The 18,388-nt window shown below is 32.5% G+C and overlaps 1 protein-coding gene across 1 annotated transcript; it reads right to left on the bottom strand.

The window, feature by feature from the left end:
• Window positions 1-4,852: 4,852 nt before the first annotated feature.
• LOC127083726 (uncharacterized) lies at window positions 4,853-9,296 on the bottom strand. The gene is made up of 9 exons (XM_051024058.1): window positions 9,018-9,296; window positions 8,380-8,712; window positions 8,235-8,268; window positions 7,815-8,045; window positions 7,016-7,105; window positions 6,107-6,172; window positions 5,929-6,020; window positions 5,803-5,850; window positions 4,853-5,423 (listed from the first exon to the last, which is right to left on the bottom strand). The coding sequence occupies exons 2-9, from the start codon at window positions 8,709-8,711 to the stop codon at window positions 5,312-5,314; spliced, it is 1,005 nt and encodes a 334-aa protein (XP_050880015.1). The 5' UTR covers window position 8,712; window positions 9,018-9,296; the 3' UTR covers window positions 4,853-5,311.
• Between the last annotated feature and the right edge of the window lie 9,092 nt (window positions 9,297-18,388).

Raw genomic sequence — 18,388 nt, 5'->3', positions numbered from 1 at the left:
CATTTTGATAGATTGTGTTCGAGAGAAACAATGGATCAAAATGGGAAAACTCACAATGTGTGTTCGAGAGAAACATATTGGGAGGACTTTGTGAAATGATTTATCATCTAAAGGAGTTTATAAGATTGTTGACCGAACAAATACATGCAAAGTGATCATCGAACCCTAACTTTGACAATATTTCTCATTTATTCAAACCAAAACTTTATTCCGCAATTTATTACCTTTTTATGCAAGATAACGTGACAACCAACCAAAACCCTATTGTTACATTGAGCTAGAATTAATACAACCATCAAACGGCGGTGATATCTTACAATCCCTGTGGATACGATAACAAAAACCCGACACTTAAAATTACAACTAACAAAATACTGAAGACTATGCTGAGTTGGCTAAATACCTCAACGGATCTTCTCCTGTAGGAGGTAATGACGCTCCTGGACCATCAGATGAACAAACACCGGTGCAGAATCGTCAACGTGGGTTAGGGCCAAGGGTTAGGGTAGCTAGGGGATGTGGGACCGGAGGTCGGTTAGGTGATCTCGGTCATCACCATTAGGATTATTTGTGTAAAATCCAAATTTTATTAATATCAATTCATATTATGTCAAATTTATCTTTGTGTAAACTCCAAACATTACGTTTCTTTGTCTAAACTCCATTTTGGCAAAATTCACATATACATGTTTTGACTGAAACTCCATTGAGATGTCTACTTAAAATAAACACATATCATAATACAAAACATTATAGGTCAGAAACCCTAATTCAAGGGCTTGTTATTTTTATGTTGAAGGGCTTGAATTTGGTCCCTTTTGGCAAAATTCACATACACATGTTTTGACAGAAACCCTAATTTTGGGTCAAGTTCGCAAGGACCTAACTCACTCATTTTTAATTATTTTGAGGTGGGACCAAGTGCATTGGAAAATTTAAGATGTCTACTTCACTTGTTATGTTGGACAAAAATTCATAACTCTAACACAAACACATGCAATAATACAAAATATTATAGGTCAGATAACAGTTAAAATGTCAAAGAGTCCAAGTTCAGGTGCCCATACCTTTCTCATACAAATTGAAAATGATGCAAAACTTTAGTCCAAATTCATTATCTTGAAAAGATATACAACTTTTATGTTGAAGGTTTTGTCATTTGAGACTTTTATCATTCAAACAGAAGGGCTTGAAGTTGGTCCCTTTTGGCAAAATTCACATACACTTGTTTTGACATAAACCCTAATTTTGGGTCAAGTTCGCAAAGACCTAACTCACTCATTTTTAATTATTTTGAACTGGGACCAAGTGCATTGGAAAATTTAAGATGTCTACTTAAAATGTTATGTTGAACAAAAATTCATATTCCTAAAGGAAACACATGCAATAATACAAAACATTATAGGTCAGATAACAGTTCAAAAACTCAGAAGTCCAACTTCAACTGCCCATAACTTTCTCATAAAAAATCCAAATGATGCAAAATTTATATCCAAATTCATTGTCTTGAAAATATCTACAACTTTCATGTTAGAGGTTTTTTCATTTGAGACTTTTTTAAGGGAGTCGCCAATTGAATTGGCGCCTCCTCTTAAAAATAACACATAGGCGCCAATTGGATTGGCGCCTCCTTGCAATTTTTAAGAGGGGTCGCCAATCCAATTGGCGCCTCCTCCTAAAAGTGGGGTATTTTGGGAATTTTGCTGAAAAGTGGGGTATTTTGGGAATTTCTTCGAAAAAGTGGGTTATCTTGGTAAAAAAACCTAAAAATGTTGAGTTGGTTAACATCACTAACTTGACATACTTTCTTTTTTCTTTCATTTTTTTAATACTCAGTATTTCCACGTCAACTTGAGTTAAACTCATGACTATTGCATTAACTTGGTAGTACATAACCACTAGATGAAGCAACACATTTGTTTAATTTATTGCATCAAACTTATATGTTACATAAATGATCTATAATTACCTAAATAGTTTATTAAATAGTTTAATTATTTTATATCATTAAATAGTTTAAGTAGTATTTCAAATATCTAATATTTCAACTCTTAGTATTTCAACTATTGATTTTATTATTATTTCAACTCTTTAATATTTCAATTATTAATATTTCAATTATTTAATTTATTAAATAATTAATTTATTAAATATTTCAATTATTTAATGTTTAATTATTTAATATTTTAACTATTTAATATTTCAACTAATAATTAGTTTATTAATATTTCAACTATTAATATTTTAAATATTAATATTACTAATAAACTAATTTTTAGTTGAAATATTAATAGTTGCCATTTAATAGTTGAAATATTTGATAAACTAATTTTTAATAAAAATATTAAATATTTGAAATGTTTAATAAATTAAATAATTAAAATATTTGTAATTGAAATATTATATAGTTGAAATAATAATAAAATAAATAGTTAAAACATTAGGTACTTGAAATACGAATTAAACTATTTAATGATATGAAATAATTAAACTATTTTGATAATTCTATATCATTTATGTAATATATAAATTTGTTGCAATAAATTAAGCTAATGTGTTAATTGGTCTAGTGGTTATATACTACCATGTTGATGCAATGGTCATGGGTTTAACTTCTCTTGATACCATTTTAAAAAATTTGAATTTTAGGATTTAACATCAAAACAAAAAAACAATAATATAAAAAGTTGATGTGAGAATACTTGGTATTAAAAAAATGGAAAAAGAAAAAAAAACTGTCATGTCAACGATGATAACCAACTCAGTATTTGCACGTGTGCATCGTTAATTCTGCCACATTTTTTAAACATAATTCTAACCCTAAAAACTAACTCAATACAAAAGTGGAATATAGGGACTCACAAAAAAAAAGGATCAAATTCAAAAATATCCTAACGTACACTTTAATATATCTATCATCTCTCTCACACAGTTATGCTCATGTTTTGAAATACTAAGAGAGAGAAAACTTGTTGTTAGAAGTGGAAGGAGGAATATGCAATAAGGAATGTGTGAAAAAGAAGGTTTTATAAGTTTGGAAAAGAAGGTTTTAGAAGTGGATGTAGATAATGCGAATGCTTTTTGAATGCATTGATTTATTGATTAAGGGGAAAAATTAGGGTATGACAACACTCACTGGAAAAGGCTCAGGTTTGTTGATGATGGTGTCATGAAAGATGGTAAATCAAATATCTATATCTTGACCGAATAAGAAGTGATGCAAGCTAGATTTTTTTAAGTCGATGACAAATATGGAACTCCACATCAAAGAGAAATTGAGGAATACTGCTTACCCGAAAACCACAAACTTGAAACTACTCTCTCAATCGGTAAAAACAAAAGGTACTCCAAAGAAGGTCAAATATACACCAAATGACAATTCAATGATGCAAGCTCCTTCATATTTTGAGCATGTTGACAAACTTTTTTTAGATTCACCAACTCCAAAATAAAATAAAAAAAGTGTTTTCAAAGGAGCCACATTAGCATACCCTCTCCTTCACCGTTTCCGTCAAAAAATTTATTAATTGACGAGATGTCAATTTTTATGCATAAATACACTGAACGAATCGTCAATGTTAAGGGTGACGGTAACTGCAGTTTTAGAGCTGTTGTGCTTTGCTCGATAGAGGAGAAAAGAATCACACACTTGTCTGCCATTAACTTATCAAAGAGTTGAGGGGTCATAAAGAATCATACACACGACTGTACGAGAAAAAAGAAAATTTTGATGCAATTTATTAATATAATTTTCCTTGCATTAGTGGACCGCACCGAGAGATAAATGAATGCGCTTCCTTGAAATGAATCATCTCATAATAAGTGCGAATGATAAAGTGTGTATTGATCTTACAAGATACAGTTTCTTGGAAACATTTTTTTCACTTCACATTGCCCCAACTCAAAATTCAAATTTGAAACTGGGATGCCCTATACCACTTACAACACCGAAGTGGACAACTCATTCAACAACAAAAGTCGAGATTTTGCCGGACTATTTTACAAAAAAGAGGCAAGAGTTTATAAAATTGAACGAGATTTAAAGAGAATTAAATAAACAAAAGTCAAAGGATGTACCACCCATAGATATAGATTTAGCCGACGACAAATATTTTAATTCATTTTAATTTTTATTCAATAATATTTTATATGTAATCTTGTATTAATATTATATATTATGTTTTTATTTGAGAGGTTCCAGAAATACATATCTTCAAATTATGATAACAAGATGGTATCTGTGATGCATCTCCCATACCAAAACACATTACACCGGAAAGAACATCAATTGACATTTCGTATTATCTTCAAATTATGATAACAAGATGGTATCTGTGATGCATCTCCCATACCAAAACACATTACACCGGAAAGAACATCAATTGACATTTCGTATATGTCTACTTCAACGACGAGAAGCCCTCAATTGAATTTATGATTAACGGGTATATCCCTCTTACAGATCTGAATTTACATACTACAAAATCTTCCACCTTATGAAGATAATAGAGAAATTGTGAACCTCGATGTAAAATACTTTCTTCCACCTTACGAAGATAATAGAAAAATTGTGAAACTCAATGTGAAATACTTTTTTTCGTTTAGGTGTGAAATAAATTATCAATCAATAGTTGTTACATTATCAATCAATAAATTATAATAATTGAATTATTGAACTTTTTTGCTTTAATTATAACTATATGAAATGTCACAAATATAATTGTTTCTGATTGACTAGCAGTGTGACTATTTTGCATTTTCAGTGTATCAAAAGTAACCTATTTAATAAATAGATGTGAAATAATCCAACCCAATCACTTGTTCTCTAACCCTAAGACAAACCAAGTTGATGGATGATAAGAGGAATGATTAACTATGACATAAAATAAACTCCACTAAATACTTTGTTGTGACCAAATAATTTTTTTTCTTTTAGTCTATTAAAAGGAAACCAAGATTACAATGCTATACAACTTTACATGATCTTCTGTTAAGCCACATTAACATCCCAAAATGTTAAATGGGTAAGGATACAGAGATGTCTCAACTATCTTTAAGTAAACTATTTTCTAAAAGCTTTTTTAATTGTACATTTGTAATTTTTAGCATGACATCTCTTGCTAAAACTGTTTTAGCAAGAGATTTTAGTAATAACTAGAATACACAGTTATGAGTTGTGACTCATAGGCAGATGAGTATTCTGATTATCCGATATCAGACCCGATTTCAACTATTTAACAGTCGAGAGTGAATCCAGTTTTGACAGGCTTCACTGCATAACATCGAATCCGACTAGGATACCACTCAACCTTTAGCACTGATAAGAGGATGGGAACCATTTGGATAAGAAATAATGTTTCATTTCTAGAACCAGCATAAAGAAGCCATAACATGGAATATGCATTAATGCCAGCAACAAGTACCTAAAGTTCACAAAACATAAAAACAAAATGGATTAAGCATATTATTAATCCGAAATATTCAAAAGTGAAGAGAAAATGAGGACTTTTAGGATATAGTCCAAGATTCGGCAACACGAAAGCCATGTTTTGCTAGATAAAGTAATGGCCTCAAAATTGATTCTAAACCGAGTTTTCATTTTGTTTTTCATGATTCTTCAGTTCCATATTGCACTTCAAAAATCACCAGAATAAAATCTTGCATGGAAAGGAAAATCTCTTTTCTCACAATGCCTTAAGTTCCACAAGAGTTAAAATGTAGAGCATTGGGCAATATGTTTTCCACTCGTCGTTTAATAAGAAAACATAATAAGTAGTAGTACTAAAGAATGAAATGGTTTACCACAAGGGTGCATAAGGTGATGACAAATCAAGAAATGGGTAAGGCCACCTGTAAGAACGAGAAGAGTCACCATTGTTAGATAAACCATTGTGCCGCAAAATCTGACAATAAATATAGCATACTTACCAAATTGAGACGCAAGCATGAATTATCCACTGAACAATTACATAAACACCTGTCCATAACACAAAGAAAGACATCCCAGACCAAGGTATTCGCTGGAACATGTAGGTTAAAAAAATTAACATTGTGTTTTTGCAATTACTCTAAATGAGGATTCTAAAAAGTTCATGAAAACATTCACCAGGCAATTTAAAGCTGCATCACCAAAGAGCAAAACAAAATTTACTGTATGCATGTTCACTGTCATCTGCACAGGGAGGAAACAATGATGAGTAAATCATTAGGACGTGTAGTAGAGGTGAGGGGAGAAAAAAAGACACTAATAGAAATCAATTAAATTAAGACCATAATATGATATATCAATTGGATGAATCTTTATATGTAGTTAAATTTTTAATTTAGAATACTGAGACCGAGGGCCATGTTGGGGGTCAAGTTGGGAAACACTTTGATTATCCCCAAAGACGATATGCAGATATCCAATGTTACGAGTATCCTAATAATATTGATTATTCTTAGAATTCAGGCACATGTCCTAACTCATCCCCGGAAATTCAGTGAAAGGTGAGGACTGCCTAAGCCTTGTAAAGGTTAGAATTCGAGTACCATATATATAAGTGATATTGGACTAACCCACCAGCGCAATAAAGGTGGTTTACAACTGTCATGAAGGCAAATGAACAATCTCAGTAGCAGGGTGGCTGCAATAAAGACTAACTTTCGAACTCACTCCGTGACGTTTAGGCCCAATGTTCCTAGAGCATGGACTCAAACTATCTTAGAATTGGAGTTTTTTTCCCAGCTCAACCACATAAGTTAGATCAATGAGTAAGGGTTACCCATAATTTAAGATATAGGAATTATAATCTTCCTTTCCAAATTAGAGATCCTGAAGAAAGAGAAAAAAAATATGTATCTTGATGTAAGAATTCAAATTCATTTCAAATCAGATCATATATATTGAACCAATAACCTCATTTTGATGTTTCCAGTCAAAGTAGAACATATTAATTTGAAATTCACCGAAGATTGCCTTAGAAAAGCACGAAACAAGAAATATAAGTATGAAAATATTTAAATTGCTACTCACAAAGTTTAAATCATAATCTCTCAGGGTAAGGAATGGAAAAATAATGAGCCAATAAACGCAATCCGTAAGCATGACGGCTCCTGCACTAATCTGTTTAAATACATAATGAAACATATTAAATTCAAGGAACAGTAATGCAACCTTGTAATCATCGCAGACAGATGTTAAATTCTATAAATTATAATAAAGGATGTAAAGTTCGTGTATTCAGTTGAACTTCATTAACATGCAAAATCATCTGACTTTTCATGCAATTAGGTCCAAAACATCCGATTAGTCAGCAATCAGCATGCAGTTCAGCTCAATAAATTATTCCCTATGTCATGATCTTTGATCCCTTACAGTATGGGCACATACATTATGAAATAATAAATTTAGACATATATAGACTGATTTACTCTAAATTTATTTAATGTATGACTTTGACTTTTGTAATGGGACAAGGAGAAAAACATGCTTAATTGTATCTTGGTTTCATAAAGCAAACAAAGTTTTTGGGAAAGAAATAAAAAGCTTAAACGACCAAAGATTAGAAACGAAAGGAGTAGTTATTGTGCACATGGAATTCACATAAGACTAAAAACACGACAAAACCATACAGTTGAAGGAGCTAAGAAAATGCAAGATGCAAAACATAAAAGAAAAAAAAAAAACAACGGATCACACTTAAAAAAAGAGAAGAACAATGTATAGAACACTCACAAACATAAAAGAAAAATGTAAGGGAAAGCAAATAACTGAACTTCTCAACATACATTAAGACCAAGTTTGTGTTTTTCTATTCAATACTTGTTGATACCTGGAATAAAATATGAAAAATGTAACTCCAAATGGGTGCATGTTGATTCTTTTGTATGTTAATGTTAGTATTCGCTAGGGGTTCCGTTCTAGATACATTTGTGGCATCCTGGTATAAGAGAGGCAAATATGGACCTTGCTCTTCATCTATTCTAGTAACATCCTCATTAAAGGTGGTCTCTGTTGATTTTCTATACATATAACACCCATAAACTGATAGCATAGATCCACACTACAAAAAGAAAGTTCAAATTGTGAGACATAAATATGTCAAGACTTCCGAAATTAAAATTCTTGTATACCTTTAGGCTTTACCTGACTACTAAATTTTTAATGTGTAAAACATCACAAAGGTGCAAAATGAGATACATGAATAGGATTGGTTTAATTAAAGACTTCCAAGGAGAATCAAGAGCCATACCCCAAAATAAATCGTAACCAGAGTGAAGGTCCACCTGGAAGAAATCCAAAATTAGACAGTTTACAATCACAATTTACGAATGAAATGGCAAAAAATCTGAAACCTAAAGTTTGAAACAAATGGAAAAGAAATGGGAAATACTCACTGAGTGTAATAGTAAAATGTTACGCCGCGGGTAACATGGAGTTTGGCAATTAGCGACGCCAGAAGAGAAGCGAACGAAACAACTCGAAAAGCTAGCAAACAAGCAGGATGAATGCTTTTAAGGCATGGCTTCCACGCTTCATCGCCACACAAATCCCTATCTTGCTGGTTTTCTCGTTTGTCAAATGTGAGGTTCCTTGAACTTTCGCGCTTCCATATTGTAAAAGATGCAAGAACCATACACAGCAAAACAGAAAATACACACAAATAAACCCTCCAATTTAACCAATAACCGAGGGTGGTTGAATCGGTTGTATCGCTCAATTGCATCATCCTGATTAAATAAACAAGGTTGCTAAATGAATAACATCAAGATAAAAAAAATCCAAATTCCCTCAAATTGTTCACTTTTCTAGTTTGCACACTACATTTCCTAATGTAGACCCTCTAAATCAATATTCTAGTATCAAATCATTTTACTTCTGGTAAAATTTTCAAGCAACCAACAAAAACCCTAATTCAGTTATTTCCAGTAACAAATTAACAGAATTGCAAAAAAACATACAATAAAGCATGATAAAAAAAGAAATGATAATGCAAAGTTGAATGGTGGGTGATAGAAGATTGGTGGAAACGTACGGTAAGGAGGAATGTGAGCGATGAAGAAACTGGAAAAGGCGCGTTCGGAATATTTCTGTTTTGGGAAAGTAAATTAAATGAAAAAAAGAAAATAAAATAGAATGGGTTTTGTTGAATGAAGCGGTTACAGGTTTGTCATCAGTCTCATGAATATGTCACTGTGGAAGAAAAATCTGTTGTCAAAATATTTAAAATAATCATGAAAGGAAAGAAAAGTGTCATTTTAAAATATATTTTCTTTGTTGGTACTATGACATTATGAAAATGATTGATCGAAGTTTGCGTTGACGCCTTGACGGAATGCCTAGGTAATGAACACGTAATGTCTTTGTTGGAATATGGTGGAACGTGGAAATTTATAGACATGCAATTTCACTCTTTTTTATTTTTATTTTTATTGCAATGGCATTCTTTTTTACTATTCTATCAATTACTCTACTACCTACTATTATCTAATATTTTCGACACTAAACATTAATTATAAAAAATGTGACAATAATTTTGTTTAAAAGTTGAAATGGTCACGTGGCAATAAAGATCTTGACGAATTTGATTTATTGATAATGACTATTAATTTCAGTCAAAATTATTATTAGACGGAGATCAACGAGTTTATTAATTTTGAGATTTAGTGAAATTTAGAGTTTACATGATGTTTATTCTAGGGAGACGAATGAGGTCTAAATAGATAAGATCAAACAGTTACTTAAGGACATGTGCGAGTCCGTCGAATACAAAGTCTGCATGGAAACGAAGACGTGGCATGTTATGCTTAGTCGAGCGTTATAGACAATTAACTTATGATTAATATATAAGTTGGCGTTCACTTATGTTTTAAAGGTCCACAATTGTACACAAGTTCTACATAACTCAAGGTGTGTTTGTGAGAAAAGAGTCAGAAATGTATGTACGTCGTTCCACTTCTACAAATTAAAGTATTTATTTTCAAGTCATTTATTGCATTGAATTTAGTTTCGGTCATTCTTTAAGTTTCTTTATATTTCGATTTTACAATTTAATTTGTCACTATTCTCAAACTTTATATTTTTGATTTTGATGTCACATTTGTTTAAAACTTATGATTCACACAAATATGTCCTGAGATTTTTTAAATTTTAATCGCTTAAGTAAATTGAAAATTATTTTTGTTTACTAAATTCCACAGTAAATAAATTGGCACGGCCAGTGGGACCCTTTTTGTGTGAGTTTATATATATTTTTTTGTTTTGGAAAAATCATTTGCGAAGTTCTTCATTTAAGGAACTTCTCATTGTGCAAGTGTGCATGAGATTGAGGAGTGGAAAAATAACCAGAAAATAAGTTAGAAAATCAGTGAGGAAATACGTTAGGAAAATGGTTACTCCCAAAAACAACCATCTAATAGCACGAGGGAAGGCACAATCACTGCAAGTGCGACTGAACCAATCCCCTATATTGCTAGCACGATGGTCATATCGCCGACTACGATGATGCCGTTAATAATGGTTGTACTGTCAATAGCCTAAGAAGAGGTAACATTTTCCCTTTCGATGACACAGAGTCACCCAGTGACTCCTAGACCAATTATGGCAACGAATTTTAGGCATTTTCCCATAAGTTTTACAATGTCAATGCCCTGGCGCGTGAACAACCTCATGGTATGCCAACATCAATGATGGAAAACTTACATACAACCTTTCGACATTTGTTGGCAATGCTGCAAATGAATATTCATCATTATTGGCATCAGGATCGTCCATAGGCAACCATGGTCGAACCATGCAACCCCAATTGAGGATGGGATTTGGTTCCCAAGCAATGCCAATATTCACTACGAATTATGTCATGGCGATGAGACAATAGATAGACGAGAGTAACCATGATATGGTTAACACGCTTACTCAATAAACGACTATTATATTTAACCCATTGGTTCAAAACACGAATCAAAGTTACCAACAATTGGAACCTAAAATGAATCGAATTATTGATTTTTTTGGCGCCCCTCAGGTGCAAGTTCGACCTATTGTGCAACCTCAATTAGCTAGTCCAGTTTGAAACGAGGGAATATTTCATGAGGAAAACACAGTAAATCAGGGCAACAATTTGTGCCCCACGTGATCGAACCAGAGAGGGCTATAGAGGTAGATCGCCCACCAGTTTTAATGGTTAATCGAGACTAGGATGCAAACCAAGTGGTTCGTCAAGTTCGACAAGAAAATCTATTAGGATGAAATAATATTGCGGCCATAGTCGAAAGAATAATGGCGCAAAATGGTGTGAACATGGGCTTACATAGGCCAAATTATACATCTCCTGTGTCAGAATATGTGTTGAAAACAGAACTCCCAAGAGGATGGAAGGTGCCTAAATTCACCAAATTTGTTGGTGATACTAATGAGTCCACAGTCGAACATATTGCTCGATATTTGATTGAAATGAGGGACATAGCAAATAATGAGAACTTAAGGATGAGATAATTTCCTAGTTCTATTACAAATAATGCTTTTACATGATTTACAACTCTCTTTGCATATTCTATTAATGATTGGACTCATTTTGAAAGGTTTTTCCATGAACAATTTTATATGGGTCAATCTAAGATCAATCTGAAAGAATTGTCGAGTGTGAAGCGAAAATTCATTGAGTCGATCGATGATTACTTAAATCGGTTATGGCTATTGAAGACAAGGTGCCTCGCTCAAGTTCCTGAGCACGAATTAGTTGAAATGGCCGCTGGGGGATTAAATTATTCAGTTAGGAAAAAAATTGGATACATAATACCTAAGGGATATGGCCCAACTAGCGGATAAAGTTCAACAAGTTGAACACTTGAAGGCTGAGAAGGCTTGGGTGAATAAGTCACATTTTTCACATATTCTGATCAAATTCGTTTTGCAAGAATTGAGCTTCATCCCATACGTATTAGGATCCCAACACATTCCCAATAAATAGAGCAACATGCTTGCTTCATTTCCAATATTTTGAGAGCCAAGAAATCTTTGTTGCACTCTGAAATTTTTCAAGAAAATTGAACTATCATGTTTTGAATTCCAACTTGTTTCAATTCAATTTCTTGATTCCATTAGCATCTTCGGTCTTCTCTGAAGCTTTTGCAACAATTCTCAAGCTCTAAGACCTTCTGAAGTGTCATGACCAGATCGAGCTTCATCAACTTCTGATCATGATTTGGACAAGGTAGTTCTGAGCATCATTTGAACTCAAACAAGTTACTACAATGTAGTCCTTCACTCTCTAATGCTTTCCCCTAACTTATCTTGTGTTGATTGATTGTGTTCATCATTTAATTTTATTTTTTGTGCCTTGCTTGCTTCTGAAACTTCTCTAAAATTCTCCATGCTCAGTTTAGATAAATGAATTGAGCAAGAGGTTGAATTCGTGATGAGGAGGCGATCACATTGGTGATAGTCCCGTGCTTTGAATTTGTAAAACGATGAAACTCCGGTGAAGGACCATCAGAGAAGATGACTGGAGTTTATCTCAGGTCATCTGAGTTTGCTGGACATGTTGACCATTTGAAATGTTTCGAATGGTTTATTTTAAATTGGAGCTTGTGTTTCATTTTTGTCAATTTCCATCGTGCGCTCTAGCCTGAGGATTGTTAGATCTGCAACGTCAATTAATGAGGTCAAATCCAATGCTCTGTATTTTTTCTGATTTTTTTATTTATTTTTCTTTTTTCTTTTTAAATTGATTTTTCTTTTAAAATTCATAATAAATTCATTTTGATCCAAAAAATCTCAAAATAATTTCTAAAATTATCTTTTATTTTTCTTCATCTGATTTTTATTTTTCAATATTTTATTTTCTTGATTTTATATTTTTCTTGAATTTTCTCTTTTCTCCTTTGTTTTAATTGGTTTTAAAAATACTTTTAAGCATTTAAAATTTCTGAAAAATTTATTTTATGTTTGTTATTTTATTTCCGACCTTCTGTAATTTTGTTGGCCATTTATTTGGTGTTTTGAAGGACTTTATGAATTTTCTCTTTTATTTCCCTTTTAAAATTCATTTTAAAAATATGTTTAAGGCATTTTATTTAATTTTATTGCATCTTATGCTTGTTTGACCTTTGTTGACTTCTGTTAGCCTTGGGTCATGGTTGTTTTGATCATAGGTCTCATCAAACTCAATGGATCTTGGGTGTTGATGGGGTGAAACCATAATCCACCAAAATGGATGATTGATTTTGATGATGACTTGATCAGACATTTGACCCAATTTGGATTTGTTTTCTCTTCTTCTTCTTCATCACTTTCTCTTTCTTTCCCCCTGATCAATTGGATGGTTTGTGTCCATTTTGTTCATGATGTATGGATTGGTACTTGATGAACTTTCATCATTTCAAATCTACCTCATAATTGATCATGAATCATTTAAGGTACTTTGGACTGATGCATAAGTTTGTCCTAAATATCATGAAGTATGAATTGATGTAATGGACCTCTCTCCTAACCTATGTGCTTGATCAATCCCATTTTCTTTTTTTGTGTGGCATAACTTAAGGAGAATGATTTACATATCATTTCTCTAGCATGTATTAACACAAATATTATTATTGACCGACCTCAGATAGTTGTGACTTCTACATATGTCCAATTACGATTGCTTAACATAGCGCTAAATTTGTCCCGAAAATAAGTCATTTTCATAAGCGAGATTGTAAGTCTCCTATTCTATATGGTATTGTGTGAAAAAATTTGTTTCCTTTTCACCTAAGAGAGCTAGTGGCATACTTGTTGATTTCATCCAAGTTGAAGCCCTTCTCATATGTGATGTAAAGGTCCATATTTTCATACTTGTGGGTGAATAGTTGAGTGTTCTCCAAAAAATGACCAAATCATCTTTCATTTTTTATTACTAACATAACTTACTAACATATTATTGTATTAACTTTACTTTAATGTCATTTTTATCTTATACTTTTATTTCTTGCTATTTACTTTATACTTTTATTTTAGCATTTCATGTCATATTGTTTATGCTTATGCTATTTTCTCTTTGTCCATTTGGACTTCTTTTTTCTTTTAAGACATTAATAAAGGAAAAAACTCTAAATATTTTGGTTCTCCTGATTCATGGACTTGTGGTTACTATCTTTGGCATTGTTATGGAGTTATGGACTTAGGACTAGGATCTTGACCCTTGTTTTTGGAAGCTTGTGATTTGAGACCTTGGAATTCATCTGATACCTTTGACTTTGGACTTCTTTTGAAGACTTTGCTTGGTTATCTTGGTTTCATCTGACACATGGATTATTCTTTTCTTATTTGGCTTGCTTGAGGCTTAATCTAAAGAAGATAATTCTTGCTTGACTTATGTCATAAATCTTTCTATCTCTTGGTTAGATTTTTCCTCCCTAGCTTTTACTCTATATTCTAGGATAATCCCTTCTTCTTCTTCTCCCTATCTTTAATTTTCAAAATCTCCTATCTCTTTTCAAAACTTTATTATTTTCAAACTTGAACCACTTTCTTAATAAGCTTTTACTTTTGTCAAGTGATTTTCAAAACATTTTTCTTAATAAATACTAATACATCTTAAGCATATTCAGACAAATTTCAAAAAGACTAAAAAAATACATAACTCATACAAACCATTTTTTTTGCCCTTTGTGCATTTTTTTTCTTTTAAAATGTTTTCCTCAAAGTTTAGACATGAGTCATTTCCATAGTTGAGATGTAATTTTACTATCCCCATAGTATTGACGATAATCCTTTTCCATCCAAGAGAGTTAATGGCATACTTGTTGATCTTTGTCCAAGTTGGAGCCCTTCTCTATGGTGATGCAAAGTTCTCATACTTGTGGGTGACTAGTTGAGTATTCTCCTTAAAATGACAAAATGTATTTTCATTATAAATGAATCAAAATAAACATCTTTTTTTATTTTTACCACGAACTACGAGGTTTTGATCCTCCATTGCACTTTGTTGGTACATAGGCATGAGACTCAGGAAGTCTTGGAAAAAACAAAATTAAAAAAAAACATTTTTTCGCATCTCTCCAATCATTTGCAAACAACACCATTTTAAAGTCAAAATGCACATATTTTTCAAAGAGGTTCCTATAGAGTACTATATATGTTTAGGATGTTAATACTTTCCCTTTGCATAACTAACCCCCGAATCCTTATCTCTTTTTATTAGTTTTTATTTTAAAACTTCTTTCGGTTTTGTTCGTCATTTTTCCCTTTCCTTTGGAAATAATAAAAACGCAGTGATGACTCTTGCTTTGTGAGTTAAGTTAATCAATAGCTTAATCTCAATTGTTTACCGCTACACCAAGGAGGTAGTTCAACTTACCCATCATGGACATTTCCAATTTGCCTTGCATGATTGATGAGAATTCTTCACATAAGGATTCATTTGTGGATTCAAATATGATGTCATCTACATAGATTTGCATTAAGAGAGTATGTTTATTAATTCTTTTAATAAAAAGAGTAGTGTCGACTTTACCCTATTCGAAGTCATTTTCATAAATAAAATATCTTAACCTATCATACCATGCTCTTGGTGCTTGCTTTAATCCATACAATGCCTTTTTGAGTTTGTTCACATGAGAAGGATGTTTTAAGTCTTCAAATACTGGAGGTTTACTTACATAAAATTCTTCAAGTATGTAACCATTCAAGAATACACTTTTGACATCCATTTGGTACAATTGAAAATTCAAATAACAAGCACATGCTAATAATAATCTAATTGCTTCTAGTCTAGCAACACGAGAGAATGTTTTATCGAAGTCTATACATTCTTCTTGATTATGGCCTTGGGCTACTAATCTTTCCTCATTCCTTATGATGATGCCATTTTCATCCGGCTTATTTTTGAAAATCCATTTTGTGCTAAGTATATGCTTATATTTTGGTATAGGAACTAAATCCCAAAATTTATTTCTTTCAAATTTATTTAGTTCCTCTTGCATGGATATAATCCATTGATCATCATCCAAGGCTTCTTTGACTTTAAAAGGTTCAATTTGAGAAACAAAGGACATGTTTAGACAACCATCTTTAAGACTTAGACGGTTGATGCCATTTTCATTCGACTTATTTTTGAAAATCCATTTTGTGCTAAGTATATGCTTATATTTTGGTCTAGGAACTAAATCCCAAAATTTATTTCTTTCAAATTGATTTAGTTCCTCTTGCATGGATATAATCCATTGATCATCATCCAAGGCTTCTTTGACTTAAGGTTCAATTTGAGAAACAAAGGACATGTTTAGACAACCATCTTTAAGACTTAGACGAGTAGATACTCCCTTATTTATGTATCTAATGATGTTGTCAAGAGTGTGATCTCTATGTGTTCTCCATTCTGGAGGAAGATCATCTTGGTTCTTTTCACGTTAAATCATTTCCTCTTGTTGTTCAGAATGTTCAATATTATCATCTTTGACAATTCTTTCATAGGTACTTCTAAAATATCATCATCATCACACATGACTATATCCTCCTTAGAGGGGTTAGATTCATCAAAAGATACATCAATATATTCTTCAATAGTTAAATTTATTTTATTCTAAATTCTATATACCTTACTTGTGAGAAAGTAGCCAAGAAAGATACCTTCGTCGAATTTCTCGTTGAACTTACCGAGATTGTCTTTGTAATTGTTAAGGACAAAGCATTTACATCCAAACACATGAAAATAAGCAATGTTTGGTTTTATTCCCTTGAAGAGTTCATAAGGAGTATTTTTCAAGATTGGTCTTATGATTATCCGATTGCTTACATAACATGTCGTGCTTACCGCATCCGCACAGAAGTACTTTGGTAGATTAGAGTCATGTAGCATGGTTATTACAAGTTCAACTAGGGATTGATTCTTCCTTTCAACTACTCCATTTTTTTAGGAGACCTTGGTGATGAAAAATTATGAAAGATGCCATGCTCCTTACAGAACTTTTCAAATGATGCATTCTAGAATTCTCCACCATGGTCACTTTTAATTGATGCAGTCTTCATGGACTTTTCGTTTTTCACTTGCTTCACATACTTCTTGAAAGCCTTAAAAGTGTCGCTTTTCTGCACTAAAAATAGCGTTCAAGAATATCTAGAAAAATAATCGACAATAACTAAGGCATATACATTACCTACAAAGATTCTTGTATTTTATGGAGGAAACATGGTCCATGAAGTTGAATATATTGATATAGTCTCTATGATTGAGAAAATTGGTTTATTTGAAATGGATAGTGCGAGGGATTATTACACATGTCTAATAAATAGGCAGAGGGAACTATCTATTCTATAATAGACAGAGTCCTTGGAAATGTAGAGTAATTCCAACTAAATATAAACACAACTATGAAAGTTATGGCACCTGGAGTATCTGACCATGTTATGCTTTGCTTGAAAGGAGAGGAACAAAAACTAACCAAAAAATCAAGTTTTAAATTCCTGAATAGTGTCACACCCATAGAGAGTTTTACCGAAGTTGTCTCAAACAATTGGAGGGAATCAATGACAGGGAGTCCCATGTATGTGTTGTGAAAAAAACTAAAAAGAGTACAACCTACACTAAGGAGCATGAGCAAACGTCTATTAGGAATTAAAACCAAACTTGAGAAGGTAAGAGCTGAGTTATTGGAAGCATGGAATCTATCATACACGACAAAATGAATAATAAAAAAATTGAGAGAGTGAAGACTTGTACAAAAGAGATAATCAAATGGAATGAAATAGAAGAATAAACGTGAAGACAAAATGAAAAAATAGAATGGATTAGGCTTAGAGATGGGGAAATGACTGTTTCCATGCCTAATTAAAAGCAAAATAGAAGAAAACCGGAATGAAAACTATATACAAAGATGATGGTACTCTCTTAACAACACAAGAAGATATTAGGAAAGAAGTATTAGAGTTTTATGGAACACTGATAAGGAGTGCATAAAGAAGAATGAAAGGGATTGATATTGTGGCCATGAGAAATGGAAAACAAATAACTCACGAGCAGGACAACCTTCTAATAGAACTTGTGACTGAAGAGGAAATAATGCAAGCTCTGAAAGACATTGGGGACTTGAAGGCCCCAAGTATAGATGGATATGGAGCTAGGTTCTTCAAAGCCACATGAAGCATTGTGAAATAGGACTTTATAACAGTTGTGATGGACTTCTTTGTGAATGAGAAAATGTATAGTGCAATAAATTGCACATTGATGACTTTTATTCCAAGAAGCTCTGAAGCTAAAACTATAAAGGACTACACACCCATATCTTACTGAACAACCATTTATAAAGTAATTTTCAAGGTAATGACTACAAGGTTAGGAAAGGTGCTAAGCAACATTGTCCAGCTGAGTCAGGCAGATTTTGTACCAAGACAACACATTCATGATCACATACCTCTTGCATATGAACT

The sequence above is a fragment of the Lathyrus oleraceus genome, chromosome 5, assembly GCF_024323335.1.
Source record: "Lathyrus oleraceus cultivar Zhongwan6 chromosome 5, CAAS_Psat_ZW6_1.0, whole genome shotgun sequence".
Taxonomy (NCBI): domain Eukaryota; kingdom Viridiplantae; phylum Streptophyta; class Magnoliopsida; order Fabales; family Fabaceae; genus Lathyrus; species Lathyrus oleraceus.
Note: the sequence above shows the minus strand (reverse complement) of the source record. Positions and strands in the feature narration are given on the sequence as shown.